This window comes from Argiope bruennichi, chromosome 2 (genome assembly GCF_947563725.1).
Source record: "Argiope bruennichi chromosome 2, qqArgBrue1.1, whole genome shotgun sequence".
Taxonomy (NCBI): Eukaryota; Metazoa; Arthropoda; class Arachnida; order Araneae; family Araneidae; genus Argiope; species Argiope bruennichi.
Window position 1 is genome coordinate 131,138,277 of NC_079152.1, and position 21,504 is coordinate 131,159,780.

The 21,504-nt window shown below is 28.4% G+C and overlaps 1 protein-coding gene across 1 annotated transcript in view; it reads left to right on the plus strand.

The window, feature by feature from the left end:
* Nucleotides 1-1,647: 1,647 nt before the first annotated feature.
* Nucleotides 1,648-21,504, plus strand: part of LOC129962336 (microtubule-associated protein futsch-like) — an 87,838-nt gene continuing 67,981 nt past the window's right edge. Inside the window, exon 1 of the mRNA XM_056076082.1 lies at nucleotides 1,648-1,817. Within this exon, the coding sequence (XP_055932057.1) occupies nucleotides 1,718-1,817 (100 nt within the window). The 5' untranslated portion in view covers nucleotides 1,648-1,717. The remainder of the gene's footprint in view (nucleotides 1,818-21,504) is intronic.

Genomic DNA, 21,504 nt, shown 5'->3' on the forward strand with positions numbered 1-21,504 from the left:
ATCTTGAATATTTCATATATTAGGTTATCTTGAATATTTCATATATTAGGTTATCTTGAATATTTCATATATTAGGTTATCTTGAATATTTCATATATTAGGTTATCTTGCATATTTTAGGTTAAGTTGCATATTTCATATATGAGAAAGTAGAAAGAAAAATCGTGATACTAAAAACACTTTAAACTATCATTAGTAAAAAATGTTTCCAATGAAATGTTCCAATTATTCCAGAAGTTTCCAATGAAATCGTTTTTAACATATCGAATATTATAAGTAATTAAGGGGATAATCGATTTTCATAAAATTATTTTCCTAAGGAGAAATATTTATTCTACAAGAGCTCTTTTTCCATTGTAGAAAATAATCATTGGCAAGCAATTTTTAGTCATAGTAGCTATCTTTTGGAAAATTACCCTGGATAATTGGTAATAAATTCACATGACAGATGTCACCATGTAGCATCTAGCTACATAAAATCTTACTCTCCGTTTCTCGTGTCAAGTTCCTTTTTTTTCTGCAGTAATCATAGTTAATTTACATTTAAACTGGAGATGTATTTCTTACACCTCTTTTATGATTAATGAAAACAAAAACACATAAGAAAGTTTTCTAACCTGAATTTTGGATATCAAGATTCTGCTCGTAATTTTCCTGTTCAAAAAACAGATAAATTTGATACATCATAAACTCTCATTTTATTGTTGATATTTCACATACATAACTATCGACACATTTGATACACTCCATGAAGTCCTGCGTCCGTCGCGGTACATTTAAGGTTGTATGTATATGTATGTAATTTACGTCCTAAAATTAATATATAATAAAAAATCCTAAAATCAATATACAATGGAGTTAAATCTAAAAAGCGTAGAAATTGCGCCTTGAATAAACTAAAAACATGCTAGGTTCTAATAGCATTTTTTCTGAAAATCCGAAAAATATAACTTTTAAAAACCGATAAATCTACCAATGATTTTATAATTTAAATATCTCAAGCTATTATTTGTATTAAACAGTCAAAGAATTGGATGAAACTGCAGAAGATTATGACAATGGAGTTGCGTATTTAATTTTTAAAAGCAGAGTTAAACGATACCTTTACTTTACTACTAAGTGGATCCGGATTCCAAATTTTGCAGTTCTTCGTCATATGAATTTTCTTACTAGACCAATTTAAAAAAATTCAAAGTCCTGAAAAACAATACATTGAAAGAATACTCTAGACCCTGCTGCTAGCACACACTTTGTTTTATCAGACCAGGCAAATGATTTTCAATAATTTTTCCCGAGAATGGTTTCGACGCAAATCGGTCGAAAACAGAACTTTAGCTCCTAAAGCCAAACTGAACTATTATTTTTCCCACGTGTCCTTATTCTGCGGTATAGAGGAAGATGACATTGCCTCGTGTATTGATCTAAAAGTCTACAGGACCCATTAATAAAAAAAAGAAGAAGAAACGCATCGTCAGGGGGCACACCCCCTTGAAAACTCTTCCTTCTGCCAGTGGTATCTTTTTCTTTTTAGTGGCGCTCTCCGCCACTGCGTGCGGGGAAATTACCACGTGATACTGTGACGTCACTGCGGTGCCGAAGCAGTTGGTCTTTGCAGTAGAGCCCGGCATCATCATTCCTCACCGGACACTTGCTATGCTCTGAAGCTCAGCGCTGTGTTCTCTCCGATTTCGAACTCAACGTACCGGTCGCCCCAAGCATGGCGAGCGGCGCCCCGCCGGGATGCTATCTCCTGCTCGTCCTGGGACAGCCCTGCGCCCAGGAACATAAGGAGCACATCCTCAAGAAAGTTGAAGAAGGTGAGATTTTGAATCACCCTATTTAATATTGCCCTGCCATATGCGGCAGTCATTGACTCTTTAGATCGTGTTTGGTCTATTAATTCATTTAAAATGCAATGAAAAGTAGGTTTTTCGTAGTATTTTGTATTTGTATTGTAATTTTCTAAGAAGGCTGAATCCTAGCTGTAAAAGTTTATGTAGTAGTAAAGAGAAAATATTAAAAAAACGAAGAATAGAGTTTCGTTTTGATTTCCTGAGTGTTGTCAGATTTTTATTCATAATGATGTTGTTGGAGAGTGAATCATCAATATTTCTTCAATATTTATAAAGTTTTGTTTACTTAGAGCTTCTTGTGATGTTAGCTAAATTTTTTATATTACTTTTCCGACATCTGTTGTTATTGTCACGATATGAAAAATAATAATTGTTTCTCATTTTTCTTTTATTCTTCTTTGAGAAAAATATATATGGTACTGCAGTACAAAATGTTATTTTATTCTCTTACTATATGCTACTAGATATTTAAATTCTCTTTAGAATGCATATAAAATCTTCAAAAAAATACCAAATTGCATTTTATTTATGCTTAAATCTTATAGGATTTTGTAAAAAGAGCTGACACGGTAGAAGAAAAATTGCTATTGAAGTAAAATATTAATAAATCGTCCTCTTAAAGGCAATCCATTCTGACTTTATATATATATAAAATTGCTTAGCATTTATTTGAATCAGTAGCAGCTTTGCAATAGAACAGTTATTGTCAAATTTTAATAAGATTGAAGTGGCATTTTAAATTTGAAAATTAATATTTTGTATTAATATTAGTAGTACAATTAGTTTTAGCACAAATAGAATCATCGATCTATAAAATTTCAAATGTGTTGTCAGATATTTAAAAATCCTGTTTTACACAAGTATTTTATCATGTCCTATATGCATTAATTTCTCCAGTTATGTAACAATATGCATTAATTTCTCCAGTTATGTAACAATATGCATTAATTTCTCCAGTTATGTAACAATATGCATTAATTTCTCCATTATCTGTACGTACTATAAAATTAAATGTTTAAATGAAATCTACAGTAATCAAAATCATTAACATTTTTTATCCTATGTTTTCTAAATTTATCTTGTCGCAATGGCTAATTGCTTTCTCATAATTCTTGTGCCTCGTTAGAATATTTGTCAGCTTTCTTAATTTAATAATTTAAGTCAAATCTAAAATTTAATTCTTTCAAATTTAAATTATATGTATAATCGTTGAATTGATTTTTTTTAAAAATCATCAGATTTCAAGGTTTTCAGATATTGAATAAATAACATTTGCAACAATCTGTTTCAAATTTATAATTGATTTTTAGGTTTTTAGACAAGCATAACTCATTATCGCGATACAGTGGGCAAAGAAGAAGAATTACCCAGTAACTAATGATGTTCATCAAAAAAAAGAAAGACACTTCGGACATCACAATGATCATTAAATGTCAAGAAAAAATAGCAAAAGTTTCAAGAATAATTACAATTACTTTTGTAAAAAAAAATGTTATTGTTAATGATTTACTTCCCTTTTCCGATGCAGACGATATCTGCGATGGCATCTGGGATAGGGCGCCATTGCGCTCTCATTATGACAGAGGCACAGGGCGCAGGGGCACACCTATCTTAATCTCCTGTTATTGCTATAGAAGTTTCAACTCAAAAATTAATGGATACATTTAAAATTATTTTTATAAACAATATTTATTTGTCTCATCAGCGTGTATCACTGATAAAATTCATCAAAATTATGCCTTTCTAAGTTTGCATTCAACTTTTCAGAAAGAAAAATAAATTATGGCAAAAGCAGGTGATTGAAATAATACAATAAATCAATTGAATAAATATATTCCAGTTGAAAAATTTTTTATAAAGCTCTTCTAAAATTAAAAATCAATGCGACCTTCTAGAACATATTTAAGGGCGGGGTCCGATCCATCCCACCGCTCCAACCACCCCTACCCCGCTATGCAGCAATTTATGTTTAGTAATGGCGGAAAATCACCACAAAGCAGATTAGTAAACAAGACAATTGGATTAATACCCGTGGAATATCCTAAATACAGCATTCCCCATCACTTATTTAGTGTGACATTTGAAAGAAAATAATAAGAATAATTATTTCAGATAGGTATTTATGACGAATAACGATCATTACTGACTGATGAACTAATATTCCGTTTTACTCCATTTAAGAACAATTTTCTACATTGTCTTCTGTTATTTTCTACATTGTCTTCTGTTATTTTCTACATTGTCTTCTGTTATTTTCTACATTGTCTTCTGTTATTTTCTACAGTCTTTCACAAAGGAAAAATAGTTTATTAACTTACCTATGAGAAATAATAAATGGATTTCGTACTCAATAATTAAAAAAATATTTTTTCTGCATTTTAATAATACGAGTTAGTCATCGAATTTTGAGATAACAAGCCAACAACCTCTTTTCCATATTTTAAATTTAAGCATTAAATTTAATAGTGTGACATTCTACAAATTTTGCCACTACAATTTGAATCTTCTATGATTACATGAATCACAATTTAACAGTCGGTCTTGGGTAGCAAAAACCTAACCACTGATTAATTCCGAAACTAAGAATTAATTAAATAAGAAAATAGTAGGCGAATAATTGATACAAAATAATAATTTTCATCTTTCTTTTCTTAAAAACTTAATTTTTATATGATTTATCTAACAAGGATTTTAAACAACTTTTCATAGCTAACAAAATTATTGGATTTAAAAAAGTAGAGCAGAAAATGAATAATTTCTTTAGCATGTTAATATTTTCCCACGTTTTTAAAGAGAATTCGAAATTTTAACTTAGTTTATTATTTAAATATGTATCCTTATCTATTGCTTCAGGTTTGTATTTCCTAAAGCACATGTAAAATGCTAAATAGTGAGTTACCTCTCCTTTCTCAGAATTCTGTAGTGTTGGCTTCTACGGCTGACATCAATGAGAAGGATTAAAGGAAGACAGTCATTTTGGAAGAAGAATATCGTGAAGGGAAAACCAACATGCGACGCTTTATAACTCCGCACCCTACATGTGAAACAACTTGATTTCAAAATAATTGAAATATTTCAACAAAATTCCATTCCAAAACTAGAATTGCAGAGTGCAGATGCACTGGATATCTATATTTCAAATGAAAGATAAGAATCCAATGAAATAGATAGGGTTTTCTTTAGGGTTCTTGTATTATTTCTTTATTTTTCATATTTTAAGAAACAATAAAACATATTTTAGGTCCTTTATAGGTCATGCGGTCCCTCTTAATTTCTTACCTACTGTCGACCTAAATTGTCATATACTACAACAGTTTTAACAAGAAAAAGAATCCCTGTAAAATAGACCGCATTTGTTTGTTTATTTTCAAAGATATATCAATACAATATACATAAATATATTTAATCTGCAAATTTTTAAGTTTGGAAAATTATTCTAATCATTGATGACTGGTGAGGCTTGAAATATTATTTAAATATTAATATTTAGATAGGAAATTAAATAACAGAATCCATAACTATATGAAATTAGGCATCGATTTTTACCCTTTGATATTTAAATCATTATTTAAACTGCAACAATATTTCAACAATAAGTTTTAGCAATTCATTTAATCTATCTGATGACTCATACAAATATCTGTGACCCGAATCAAAAGCCATTCCACATTTTGCAACCAAGCGAAAAGATATTACTCTAGTATTTCTGATAAAAGAAAAATATACGTCTGGCGGGCCAATTCTTGCGGCTTATATTTCATTATTTTAATCCAATTTTTAATTCATGATGTCATATCTAGTTCTCCCTGAGCTTAGATATGACAATAGAATTGATTGAATTCCGCTGTGATTTAAGTCAGCTCTGATCAGTAGCGTAAGTTAGAATTAACGTATCTTTGTTCGTAATACTAACGAGATGTGATTATGGATAAAGAATTTGGAGATGTAGCAGTTAAATAAATAAAAAAATTTCGATAAAGAACGAGAAAAAGAATGGCGCAAAGAAAAAACGTAAAACAAAACAAACATTTTCTTAGAGTTACTTACTCTTATATGCAATAATTAACTTGACTTTCTTACATCTATCCAATTATTAGCGTCTGATGCCATATTATAGACTAGCCGCCTTTGGCGACCAGCCGGTTCGCCAATCTTAATGATCGTTAAAATTTTAATAATTAAATATTTTATGCAATTCCTATTCTAATAGCATCTTCATTAAAATGTTTTAAAACTTCAAATTTTGATAATCACATAATTCACTCATAATATTATAAAGGTCTTCAGTCATAACGTAATATGTATCTCTCTAATTTTTTTGTTAGCTCCCGTAGAATTTATGCTTTAAATTAAAGTGGAAATGATTAATCTGCAATTAATATAATACAAAGCATACAACTAACCTAAAAATAATTTAAATCAAGTCCGCATCCGTTTAAAATAGTTGTCGACAATCAAAACACAATGCGCATGCGTGAATTTTCAACGCCAGTTGGTAACGCAAATGCGTGATTTTTTCTACGCCAGTTGGGGTAACGCTATGCAGATTAGAAATTTTTAATTTCCTTTATTCTGTTTTATTTTAATTCAAAAATACTTCTGAATGAATCTGAAAGATCTATTAATTAGCAAGTTTTAATTTTAAATGCTTCAAACATTTAGAAAATAAACAGAATCATTTGAAATAATCGGTCGAAAAACATTAAGCCTAACCGTATTAGCGTGGGGAAAAAACTGAAGCCTTACTCATTTGGCGGTGGGGAAATAAAGATTTTTTTGGCGGGAAAGTTAGTTTTTAATTAATAATTAAAATTCTAATTAAAAATTCAAAAAAAGGGACCCCAGGTGCATATTTCCGACTTCCAAGGTATACATGTACCAAATTTGGTAGCTATACGTCAAACGGTCTGGCCTGTAGAGCGCCAACACGCACGCACACATTGAGCTTTATATAAGTATAGATTAGTAAGTCGTGTTCAACATGTATCACATCTGTGATAAATTTATTATAATGATAGAATTGTATTTTTGTTTTAGATTTTTCATCTTTTCGTTCCTATCGTTCGTTTGAGGAATGTTTTTGTATAATCATTCTTTTCCTCAAGTCATTAAATGCCGACAATTGGGACTGGAGTTCCTTTGGTTTCAATTTTTTATATTCTCGTCTTCAAAGTCTTTATATTCTCGTCTTGCCCACGATTTATACCCTCAATCCAAATGGAGACATTTTTGGAACCAAATTTGTCCGAGAGCGCGCTTACCTTAATAAAGGTGAAAGAGAGGAGAACTATTCAAATGAAATTTATAATGTAATTTTTACACGAAAATTATAATTCTATATAGAATTTTTGACCAAATCAGTTGACTGTCCTTCTGCCAATTTCTATATATATGAACGCAATAATTTAAAACCAAGATGAGATCGATAAATGATATTTCGTGGTCTTAGCGCTGAAATTGTAAATCTGTTTCAAATTTTGGACTGAGTTCATCAGAAGGAGCAGGTCCAAAATGCATATTCGATACTCTTCATCATATGATGAAGTTTAACACAAAACGAGGTGCATTGTAGAAGAATTTGAGATATGATTTTCTTTTTGATTTCTCTACTATTTTCTAAATAATGATATTTTAATTTTAACCCCTCAGTTTAGAATCCCGTGCTTCAGTACTTTAAATTATTGACTATCTTTAATTTATAATTGTAGTACGTAGCCAAAACTGATTAGAGAATTCTTTTTCACAGAAAATTCATTCATTGTAATTTTCAATTTTACTAATATGCTAGAGGGAAGAAAACATTACGCTTCTTAAAAAAAACTTTTAGCTAGAATCTCTTTTATGTATAACTAGCTTCCTGATTCCATCTTTGACCTTTGCTATTTCAAACAAATCATCTTCCATAATGAAAAACTGAATAAATGTAATCGGAAATCAAGTATTCTGCTTATGCTTCTATGGCTTACGTTCAAGTATTTTACTGCTTCTTGTGTAGATCAAATCTACTATTCGTGTCACATTACTAAATTTATTTGTAATCGCAGATTAAATCAAAATGATTAAAAAGTTAGTTTCAGAGTGAACATGCTTAATGAATTATCGTTTGCTTAAATTCATGCAATTTTCAAATGATTTTTTATTTGAGTTAAAGTCAATGGCAACTTAGAAAATAAAAAGCTACAAACAAGTACATCGTCATATTTTGACATAAAATGTATAATGCGCTATAGAAAAAAAGACCATGAAATAAAAAAAAAACTTCCTTTTTAATATAGACTTATATTGGTTGTTATCACTATTATTCCTTAATTTCTTTATTTCCTTATTATCTAATTACACAACAACTTCCATTTTGAGGTTTAAAAAATGTTCATGGATTCTTATTGATTCCATTAAGAATCCATGGAATAGTTGAGACGTTTTTGAATACATGTAAAATCGAAAGCTTTTATAACTTTATCTCAACCTGTAAGTCCAAGAGGTGTTTATTCTAAACCCTTACGACGCACGAGAACGAACGATTAAGAATTAAAAAAAAATTGTTCAATTATGTTTTACTGTTGTGTTACATTGGGATCATAATACAACATTAACTAGACGCAATGTTGCATCATGTAGTTTACCCGTACTTTAAGTTGAGTTATGAAATTGTAGGAAACGACAAATCTAAAGAAAATTAAATCCTAATAAGACAGAATTTTAAAGAACTTTTTTAATAAAAAAATCCTTTATCAATTTTTATGACCTATTCAAATATTTTTCTATTATTCACTGAGCGAATATAACGCATGCAAACGCTTTCTATGGCATGCTACATTAATATAACAAAAAATATGTCATTTTATTTTATTATATTCTTTCATTGCAAATGACTTCTATTGCTTATTTTCATTCATAAATATCTTTTTTTTTGTTAATATTTCCTCACTTTGAGAGAGTTTCAAATTGCGTGGACATTTCATACATGGAAAAATTGATAAGGTGATCTGATATACTTCATTGCTTTGTTCGACATCATTAGCGGAATCTTCATGTTGACCTTTAAAAAAATTGAGTTACTAAGTAACCATATTAAACTATCGATTTCTTCTTATAGCCCTGTTTTATTCCAAGAAGCTTTTATTTTCTTTTTAGCCCATTAGCCTCTTTTTAGATCAAAGAAAAGCAATCGGCTCAGTCATTTCTACTGAGGAAAAAAACCGAATTAGGTATCTGATACTACTGATATCAAATTATTTGTTCTATTATTTATCATAGTAAAATTTGCAATGGATTTTATTCATTCATTTCATTTTGTTTTGCTTTACAATTTTGGGAAAGGTACTTTGGTGTTTTCATCCTTGGAATGTTTTCTAAATGGAATAAGATATTTTTTAAATAATTCAACTAACATTTATTATTTTTTGACATCACAGTTCATTTTAGCTTATAAGGATTACATTTTAACCCTAGTAACATTTTGCAGTATCTTAATTCATATTAAAAATTATAATAAATATTTCCATGCTCACCTTTCATAGATGACCGTATGACATTTTCATTTTCATCTAAGGAATTTCTTACTAAATTAAACATTTTTTTTAATGATTCCAAGAATGTTTATTGGTTTATATTTTTGGAGGTACAATTTATTGCAACTTAACGATATTGCAATTCATCAAGAGTAACTTATAATATTAGCTTCTCTATTTTCTTGAACTGAATGATCTTGCCAAAATCACTTGATAGGAATCTGATGCAGCAAACTACTTCTACAATAGGTTATATCCCAGCAAGCTTTGTAATTAGAGAAAATCCATAATTTCTAAGAAAATTCTTCTGCTTTCTGGAAAATATGAATTCTTGCTTGACATCACAATAACATATTTTCTTCTAGATGTAATACTTGGGTAGACTTTATCACGATTGTTTTCAATCTGAGTTTTTGATAAATTAGGCAAGGAAATATTATAGAACAAATATACTGCAATCACTAAACTTTCATGTTGTGAGAATTCTAATGACTTTTTCTTTCGGATTCTTCTTTTATTCTTATAGATTCTTCTTTTATCTGTCTAGAAATAAGTTAATAAAGTTTTATTTTGAATTTCATTTATAAGAATAAAAGAATGCATTTTTTAGGGATTATTTAAAAAAATACATTGTTAAATTTTTAAAAGATTAAAATTATTTAAAAAAAAGTTTAGTTTAAGGGGGATAGTCATCCTCTGTTTGATATCTTTTGGGTCTTATTGATTATTCTTGATATTATTTCAGTTAAATCGAAAATTTTTACTTATAAATCATAACAAAAAAAAAGATCTTTCTAACTTTATAAAAATTGTTACAATTGTCTCGCATCAGATAAAAATTTAATATATATCACATAGGGAAATGAATCTACGAATACACTTACAATTCTGAGAGCTCGAGTTGACCAATCAACAGTCTTTTCTAAACTCAACGAAATATCATACAGATATGGAAAATTTACTATTTCAAAACTAGAAAAAATTAAAAGAACGAAGCAAAGCAGTTTTTTCCAAAATGTCTACTTTCAATGTTAATAAAATATGAATGCCAAGCTCAACTTAACAGTAATTGTGATTTGGTAAATTCAAAATCACAACGTTCCATATATCACCAGAAAAAAGTACGTACGTGTGTGCGTGCGTGTGACTGAATGTGCAATTATACGAAATTTAGCATAGATTAAATACTTCAATATATTAAATTATCTCAATGCATAATTTAGCCTAATTTTTAACATTTTTTTTTCAGTAAAAATATATGAAAAATGGACTTATTTTATTTTGTAACCTTTTCTTTTTAATTGCCAACCTACATCAGCAATGAAATTTTATAGCATTGTTTTAATTTTATCCAATACTACATTATATAAAAACTATATATCAATATTCTCCCGCTTTTTCAAATGTGTTAGAATGCTAAGTATAACTTAATTCTAAATTTTGAGCAGTTGTCCAGTCACTAAAGCTTCTGTTCGGTACTTTTTTTTTAGATATTTCCTTCTTTCTTTAGTTGTTTTAAATACGAAAGCTCCTATTATGCTTTGTTTTTATCAACACAGCCATTTACTGGCTAAAACAATAATCAAAAATTAAAAGTCTGAACATTAATTTTAGAACGTTCACTTTCAATTCAAAATAAAAAAAACATAAATATTTTTAATTGAAACAGCAATTTTTCCAATAAATGTTTTTTTTTCCTAAAATGTCTATTTATGATGATATAGCAAAAAGTAAAATTTCGAAATCAAAATGACTGAATACATTAACAATAAGAAAAAAATCAAAAGTATTGTAACAAAGAAATTCATCACATTTTCTATCAGTTTTTGTCTTGTTATCGCTAATTATTCATAAAGAAAAAGCCGCGTCAAAATTTTTCTAAGATCCATCGACTGTTGCTCTCATGTTCCAAACTCATCATCGAAAATGCATTCACGGCAATTTCATTAATTATTCATAATTTTCCGAATGAGTTATTCATGAATCGCTTGCATGTAGAAAAGATTTCTTTTGTTCGCCTTGGCAGCTCTTTGCATAATGGAGCTAAAAAGATTATTACAAGATAATCGAAGATTTTCTTTTATTCTCCGCACTTTTCTTGCGGCATTTTAAGAATATGCTGACAATCGTTTTTAAAAATTGAGAACTTTTTAAAAGTTTTGACTTTGAAAGTCATTATTGTCTCTTAAAGTTTAAATATCCAATGAAACTTTATTTTTCATTAAGTTATTTTTAAAGAACTCAAAGCTAGTTTAAATTTTTTTTCAAAAAAAAAAAAAAGATAATTTAAAAAAAAAATATTTTTAAACGTGTCCAACCCTTTTTCTTCATTGTAATATTAAGCTTAGATATTTTAAATATTTAAGCTTTTTTTATACTTTGACTCATATTTTATGACAAAATATGATAGAAATTGATTAAAAGGCAGGAATTTTGTAACAGTTTTTAAAGGATAGCATATGTTATTTTTCTTTTGTATTGCATTTCGAAATATTTAAGGTACATCGCATCAAAGGACTATTACTTATAAATTGGATATATTAACAATTTTATAGATAAAAGTTAAATTAACATACGCTTTATGGTTGTTGCTTTTTTTCATAAGCATTTGGTCTATTCATTTCTTTGAATTACTATAAAAAATTTTAGATGGTATATAATAATCATAACATTTGAGATTCATTGTAACATATTTTCCAGGTTCCCACAGTACATTCTCAAGGTTTATTACATTCTAAATTATTCAAATTGTATCACTTCACAGTTAGCGGTAATTCATCACATTCAGATTTAGTATAAAATGTATTAGTTGAAGTTAGTTGCCTAATTTGATCGGGATAATTTTTATAAAAAAAATTATTGATATTTTTGAAAAAGTTGAATCAAAATGTCTTTTTATTTGAGTAACTCTACTTATTGAATATGCTAGGTGCTCTTATCGTGACTTAATGGGAATTTTCTAAATCTTTAGAGATAAACATTATATTCCATTTAGAAAAAAATGCTTTAAATGATGCGAAAAAGTATATTTTATGTTGTTTGAATCAATATTAATATAATTATGTATAAGAAGTTAGATTTCATAATTTTTAGAAGATATATTAATCTTCTAAAAATTATGAAATCTAACTTATTATACAATTCTTTAGTCCTATCAATCATTTTTATTAAAATATTTTTGACAGTTCAACATTATAAACAGAAAAAAGAACTTCTTCTGCTACTGAAGCTAATCAAGTTATGAACGTTGAAAATTACTATTTTAGACGAATTTTACAACTAAATTCGTGACTTTGAGAGAGATCTTAAGGGATCCATTGCAATTGAAATTATGCATTGATGTGTTACTTTTTCAATAGTTCCTTAGAACAAATTTATATACGATCTCCATTTATATCAATAGATTATTACTCATCCCAATTTTGTTATAAAAAATGTTTTTTATTGTATTTTTTGGATATCAAAAATATATTACTAAATATGAGCTTTGTCAGAAATATATTCTTTAACTCAAACAACATAATATATAAAGTTTTCACACATTTAAAGCATTTTTCTAATTGAAACTATATATCTATTTCTAATTGTTTAAAATAAGCAATTAAGCCATAATAAAAATGCAATATCCCCTCTAATCAGATAAAAAAACTTGACGATTTGACTCATGAAGCAGCTTTTCACGTTATTTTTATAGTAATTATTTTAGATCGTCCATTCCGTTTTCCGATACGGATGTAATAAAATAGAGTGTTTCAGCCATGAGCTTCTCATCTACCGATCCCCAATCATATCTTTCTTACTATGTTATTTGATATACAGTCATACAATCAAAAATTAGCTACCATTTTACGAATGTCATTTTCATTGTTACAGAAGTACTTAAAACTATTGAAGTTGAGCTTGCAAAATAGACCCAAACTGGTTGCAATGAATTTTATGCTTATGAAGTGATGTTACCTATGTTACAATGCATTCGTGGCATTGAGCTCTAAACATCAATATTTTAATTATGGCTTCCATTTATAATGGTTTTGTTGGCTTCTGAAGATTCACCCGTAAACATGGATTTGTTGATTGATAATGGATTTGTTTATTCTAACAGCTGATTTGGCAGCTTAATTATTTCAACATTAACCTTATCAACCACAAGATTAAGAGTCATATACTAAGTTCAGAATACTGTAGAGGTGGTTCTATGTCTTCCAACGAAACTCAATTTTACATATGTAATTCGAGAGATGCGGTCGTTGAAAAAAAATGAAATAAATGTTCGCCAGTACGTGCAGCTGTGTTAAAATCTAAGGCAATCTTTTGTTAACTAAATCAAGGAAATATCTCTCCATCATTGTTAAAATGAAATTCGCTAATTCAGAATGCTCTTAAGCGAGATCTATAATTTAAAATAGTGCAGAGGAAAAAAAGAAAAGGAATAATATCACCTGATGCAATCTGGGTCAACAAACAAAAATAAAATCATGTCGCTCTGTAGTGACAAGATTTAAAAAAAAAAGCATTACTTTTTCTCAGCAAACCAATCATTATTTCCTATCGCACATTTCATTCTTAAAAATGCGTTTTTTACTGCACATCGTGGTGCCCAGTGTTATTTACCAAATGTTAAGTATACTTCTGTACTTCAAATAAGAGATCGTTTGACGTTTGTCTTTAGACTCGGAGTATTTCAAAAATACAGGCAAAAATCACACGGGGTAAGATCAGATCATATTTTTATCAATGGCGATAATATTGTTTGAAAATAACAGCTGAATATTCGGACATGTGAAATGATATTTTAAGGAAATTTGAACTCATCGAATACTGTGAGATGATAGATCATTTTGTATAAAAAAGGTATTTTAAGGGCGGTCTTCTATTGCAACTCTAGAAATTTGAATAAAAAAACTATAGTTTAAACATTTGACAGCATATTGGGGGAGCTTATAGCTCTTTTACGGAATATAAAATAGGTTCCGTGAACGTTCGCTCTAAATCTCCTTAGATATTGGCACAGTTCCTATTGAGGAAAATTGTATTTAAGTCTTATTTTGTTTTCGCTGCTAGTGAAATTAAGTTTCATTGGGAACCACGGAATCAGCTCTAGAGCCTTCTGAAAACCGAATTCCATATCATAATCATAACAACCCTGTATTTCACATGTCTTTTGCATCTTTTTGATTCAGAGTGCAGCATAAGGTAAGACTTTCATTTTTTTCCTAGTCCTAGAATTTTGGTGGTAAGTATTGATTATATTTCGAATATGAAATGCGATATTTTAATCGATTCGTATCAAGCTTTACAAAATTTTAATTACGACAGCTCGACATGAAAAATAGAAAAGCCTGGTTGTTATAATTTTGAAGCTTTCTTTTTTTTAAATTCAATTAGGAAATTATGAATCATTTGTATTAAAATGCATAAATAGTACCAATGTTTTAGTTCCCAACTAATAAAATTACTTTTTATTCAGGACATGGTGACTTATGGTAAAAAAAGAAAATTGGAGGTTTATGGATTCGATTCCATCAATAAAAAGTCGTTTATGCAGATTTAGTAACATTAAATATATCATGAGATACCAGATTTGTTGTAAGTAAAAAATTATGAGATGATGAGATTGATGTTGATGATGTAATTCCAATGATGAGATTTTGCAAAATTTATTATGAATGATAAACACTTTAACAAATAAATCGATTTTTAAAGCAAAATATAAAAAGTGACTAAAATAAAAATTAAAACTAATTTCTAACTTATTTCTATAAAAACAATTAAATTCTCGACAGAGAGAATTTCATTTATTCAGGGGGGATTTCATAAACGATTTAAATAATATTATTTGCTTTTTAAACAAAATGAATTTTTCATTTTCCAGTCTAATTTTAGGAAACCGATTAATTTCCACACCTGCTTCGAATCCTCCTTTTCAATAAAGTAATTCATATTTATAGAAAAACTCATCCAATCGAATAAAGAATTCTTTCATCTTAAAAATGAAATCCATGTTACAAGCAACAACTATTCAATAAATCTATACAAAAAAAAAACTTTTAGTTCAATGACAATCATATAAGAGAAAGTAATGAATACAAAATATTCATTAAAAAAAGAAAAGTTCGAATGATTCAGATTTTTAAAAATATTGAAATACAAGTCATAACATTTACAAAAGCTGCGCAGGTGGTAGACTGACACAAAGTATTTGAACTTTTCAAAACATCACAAGATTTTAAAGAAAAATTACCACCTGGTGACTGAATAATCCCAATGCAAGTGCAGAAGATACACTTCAGATAAAGAATTCTCTTCCTTTACCGTAATTTAAGACACGAAATGTTTAACATTTTTGGAATTTATAAATTTATTCAGTTGTTTCATTTTATTTGCGGTAAAGATATTCAAATCACTGTAGAAAGGCATTGAATTAAAACGCCAGTCTGCATTAAATGTTTTTTAATTTCTTTTCCAAAACAAACTATAAACATTTAAACAAAGATTAAGAGTCTCTTAAGCGAAACAAATCGTCTTTATTTAGAAATAATTACAATATAATGATAGTTATTCTTAACAGATAAATGTTTACCAACTTTTACAAATTTAATTATTTCCAAACACTTACTGTACTCAAATATTCGATTTAATTTGAAAAACGCTATTAATTTCCCCAATGTAATTTATTAAAATTGACTAAAATTGATATATTTCTATCTTGAAATATATTTTTACCAGCCTCATAGATCGCAAAACTCTTTTCTTATAAAATAACGAATGTAATACGTGATTCTTACTGACAGAACCAACGTAAGTGACTTAGTGTCGGCACTTTCGTAAAATTTATTTCTTTGATAAAGTGACTTCATACGATTCCAAGTCTCGATGTTTATCATTTGGTGTGGCTTTTGAGATTTAAAAAAAATGCCATTTGTTTTTAATAATAAATTGTAAAATTTTGAGGAAAATAGATATGAACTATTTAATGAAATGGGTTATTTTCTCTTATGAGTAATTCCATTTTTTCACCTTCAAAATAAGTGAAATGAAAACTTTTAATGGAAGATATCTCTTATTCCTTCATAAAATTTTTTAAGTGGAATAGTTACTATTATTCATCTTTTTTAAACATGCAACAATTTCCTTTTATTTTATACAAATGAAGTTACATTTAACCTTCGTTGTAGTGAGAGGATCGTTATAGTTTCTTGCCATATTTTAACGAAGAACTTTTAACTGCTTGTAAAGATGCATAAGACCGCGGTAGCCTGGTGGTAAAGTCATGGCTTTGGCACTGAAGAGCTTCAGTTCCAGACCCGATTCCACTGAAGAAGCGGGGTTGGGGCACGATAAATCCGTCGAGGCCAAGCATTCCCCCGCTGGTATGGTGTGGTGTGGAAGTGTGAAGAGGAGGTGCCAGTTTAGGTGTTTCCCTCGTCATCTGGCCGCTGTTCAAATTTACGAGTTCCGTCCCAAAATAGCCCTAGTGTTGCTTTAAAACAGAATGTTAATATTACTAAATTAAATATAGGGATATAACATAATAATATAAATATATAATATAAATAATATAATAAAAATATAAATAATATAATATAAATATAAATATATAATATAAATAATATAATATAAATATAAATGTATAATATAAATGTATAATATAAATATAAATATATAATATAAATATAAGGATATAATATAAATATAAGGATATAATATAAATATAAGGACATTAAAATTAAATATAACTCTAAAAAGCTTTGTAACTTTTTTTTTACACTTGAAGAGTTTCGCGAGTTATCCATGCCTCTCAGAATCTAATAGCTGTAAACATATAATGTTCTTAAATGACAAATTGGTTTTTGTTAAAATTTCACTTCCAAAACATGGATTTTCTATTGTGAGTTGTTAATGAATGGTTAAATGACCACTTTTTGTTAAGCAATTCTCATGTGAATGTGTGCATATAATTAATTAATATGCTAAATTTAAGTATTTATGATTCATAACTAATATGTTCACCTAAATGCACTCAGACCCATGAAGAACGAAAATTTTCTGAATTTTATTCAGAACAGAAATTATTCTTTTATTTTAGTCGTGATTTCATTTCTAGTTTGAATCCACTAAAATTAATATGGTAAAAAAATTTATCCAGTTTCCAGTTGATGACAAATTACATATATTAAAAATATTTTTCATCTTTATATTACATAATGAACAGGAAGTATAGTTAGTAAAGGAATAAATCAAAATAAAGAATCATGTGAATGCAATATCAGAACTATTAAAATTAATTCAATATTATAATAATTGTTCATGTTTAAATTGGTATTCGTTATACTTCAAAGCTCTACAAAATCCCCATTAAATTGCCTTGTAAACTAATCAGTTGAAAAAAGTACTATTTTTACTTTCCCACAGACTATTTTTCAAGAACTTCTGAAATAAAAATGTATCAAAAAGATCGAATTCCGTACTTTCGTTTCCACATTCTAGTCACGAAAGGCGCGTGTTAACTGCCCACAGTCACGGCAACCTCGAAATGAAGGCGATGTAAATACTGGTTCGATAGTTCTCCTTCTTAATGATTCTGGAGCAGATTTTTGTTTGAAAAATCATAGAAGTAAGATAATCAAATACATTTATTGATCTTGCGGCCATTTGCAGACAAGAAAAAAAATTAAGAATTCGTAATTGGTTCGGTTACGGTTTTCAAAAAAGAAAACAATTCATTCAATTTTTATTTTATATTTTTGCGAAAATTGCTTCTGTAGTTATCTTTTTTTAAATTACAACCAGTCATCCCATTACCACAGAACTAAGCCGTATAAACAGGGATTATTGTGACAGTTTGTAATGCAAATTTTTGCATAAGAAAACAACGACCAACAAAAGTTCAAAAAATCTTCAAACTGTTGGTAAAAGGCTGGAAATTTTTTCCATCATTTCTTTTAATATTTTTAAGTTTGAAGGGTAGTGTAATATTGTGTTAAAATTATTATCCATAATGAATCTTCCTCTAGTTCCTTTGAGTTCAATACATTCTGTAATGTAGTGCTGACCTGAACCTATTTCCCCACATATACATGTGTTGTCTTGCATCCTTCCGAATCTGTAGAAGTATTCAGAAAATCTTCCATGTTCCGATATAATTTGCACTGCCATAGGGTGAAATATTCTTTTTATAATTTTTGGTTCCGGTATGAATTTATATGTCATGCGTCCTTTGCTCGACATGATCCATCTATCCTGTCGCTATATAGTCATCTATCTTCAAATTTCCTTATGTAATATTTGGAATGATTTTGGGGCTACAATATCCATTTGGCTTTTTTGTGCAGTCTTTCTTGCATATCCTTCTGTTCTTTTCAGCATATTCCGATGTGAGGCTTAATCTAATTTAATCTAATCCATTTGGTTTCATGAGCCTTTCTCAAGTGTTCTTTAATTTTTCAGATATCTATCTTTATCTTTGATGTTCGTGCATTGTATTTCCTGAAGGGCTGACATAAAGTCTGAGAATATACAGCATCTATGCCAATCCTCCAGCCCCACACAATAATTAACTGCTATTATTATTGCTAAGACTTCGGCTTGATAATTTGTACCATGATCTAATTATCTGTAGTCATCTGTAAGAATAATTATTATTTGAACTTATTTTACATTTTGTGGCATCTTCTGTACTTAAAATTGTATATTTTATAATATATTGGAAATCTGCAAGATGCAAGAATTTTGATTTTTTTTTTCTTCTTTATTTAATCGCACTTTCTAATTTCTTCATTTTTTGCGAAACAATAAAATTAAAATCATCAAACATGCATTAAAGTTAACAGTTTGTATTTTGGGAGTAACTAATTGCAGAAAATAGCAAAATATTTATATTATACTATACATATACTGCTATATTATCTAAAAAAACAATAAAATTGATAAATCACTGCATATCCAAGTAAATATGGCATCCGTATACCTGTGAATATATTTCTACAGGTATACATTATAAAATAAGAGAATCTAACCTACTCTCTTACTTCTGAATTTAGATGTCTACTGCTACTGAGTTTCGTGTTTCAAAATGTAAGAAACAGCAAAATAACATCTGCATGACTTTTATTAATTATTTTACAAAATCCTTCTGATAAGAATATGTTATCAATAATTATATTTTAATTAATTAAAATATTATTGTATAACATTTACAAAATAAATAGATTCTTGAAATATATATATGAAGACAATTATAGATTCCATCCTAGGTTGTTTTATGAAATCGTCACAATAAAATAATGATTTCTCTATACGGCTTTCAGTGCCTAAGCTTGCAATAAATTTTCGCAAACAATAAAATTTTATTCAAGAATAGTAGATGCAGTAGTAGAAAGCCGTAAAACGTTTCTAGTTTTATTATAACCAAACAATAGAACGCGGAACTCTCTCTCCAGCTGACCTTCGAGTTTGTAGTATTACTTTCAGCACTATGAATGCGAAATTTTGAATTTTCTCAATGGGCATTGCAAAGAAATGTTTCAATAAAAAGTGAGGCATAGTAAAACAAATGGCATTGCTTTCTTCTGTAGAAATAAAATTCACGAGGTACTGTGTAACATTGTTTCGATTCATATCTGCCCAAAAATAGAAAAACAAAATTCAAGCAACAAATTTATCTTAAAGATCAAAACAATTTAATATCCCTTTTGAAAAAATTCAATGACAATAATAAAAATTCAAATTAAATATTTTAGATTAAAATAACAGAATGGTTATTATAACAAATTTTGTCCCCTATCCAAAACTTTTGATGAATATATTCGCATACTATCAAAGAACACTAGGAAAGAAATCTAACCAAAGAAGGCAGAAATGCCATGTATTAAATATGAAAAATGTATTATGTATTTAAGTTTCAGTCCTTTCATCCATCTATAAAACGTATTATAATTTTAAACTTATTGAAAAGCAAACCAGCCAATGATCTATTTCTGTTCAAAAAAAATGTTTTCATGATTTTGTTTTTGAAGTGACTGATAAACTCAAAATTCAATAATGTTTAGAAAAAAATTTCCAAGGGCCAATTTGCCTATAAAAAGGAATAGCTAACCTTATGAAATAAAATTTCTGAAAATCAAAGTAAAATTTTCTACATTTTTACAGCGGTAAATGAACAGGACTCGAACCTTCTTGGCTATATTTATATTTAAGAAAAGATGAAGATAAGAGAAGATGAAGATGATTATATAAATGCTGAATCCGTTAGTAGTTAATGTTGATAAACGGTTCTCAAAAGGTACTCTAGGGTAATGTATCCTATCACCAATTTTAAAATACAGTTTATTTGAAGCAGTGATTTAAGAGAAATAAAGAGGAAAAAATGAAATAATACGGACAAGTGTGGATTAAATATAAGGAAAATTGTTTTAAAGAATCTTTCGCTCATCAAAATGACACCATTTTTATTTTCTATATATCGTTTTTAAAATCTAAATACATTTTTCAATGTATTAGGATTTTTGTATTCCTGTATATTTCAGTATCTGACACTTTCGAACAAAAATTGGACACGGGGCAATTTTCCTTAAATTCTTCTGTTTCATCATCTGGAAAATATCTCTCTCCTTTTAATCTTTTCTGAAGGATTCAAACAAATAATAGTAAACTGTTATAACTAGATTATTTGAAGGATGTTGTATATTGATCTCGTCAGATGCTAATTTTCATCATATTTTCATTTTTCGTTCGTTCAAAATATGAAGATTAAACACTGCGCCAATGCACTAGTTACTTTGTGTTTATTCATCAAGCTAGTGAATAAATAAATAAACGAGCGTATGAAAAATAAAATGATGCCAAACGATTGTTTAAAATTCAAATAACTTATCATAATCGCTATAGTGATAGAATCGTCTGCAACTATTGAAGACACGCTTATAATTGATATATCATCGAATTCAGCTGGAAAAGTTTCCTTTTCTTACATTCATATCCTAAATTAATTTGCTAACAATATTTTAATTTTGTTTTTGCCTCATTTGATGAATTCCAGTACTAAATAATGTCAAGAAAAAGTAAAAAAGTTTTAATCAATTAAAATATTTTAATTAAATAATTAACTTTAAACTTTTGATTTCTGTCTTCGTCTGAAAATC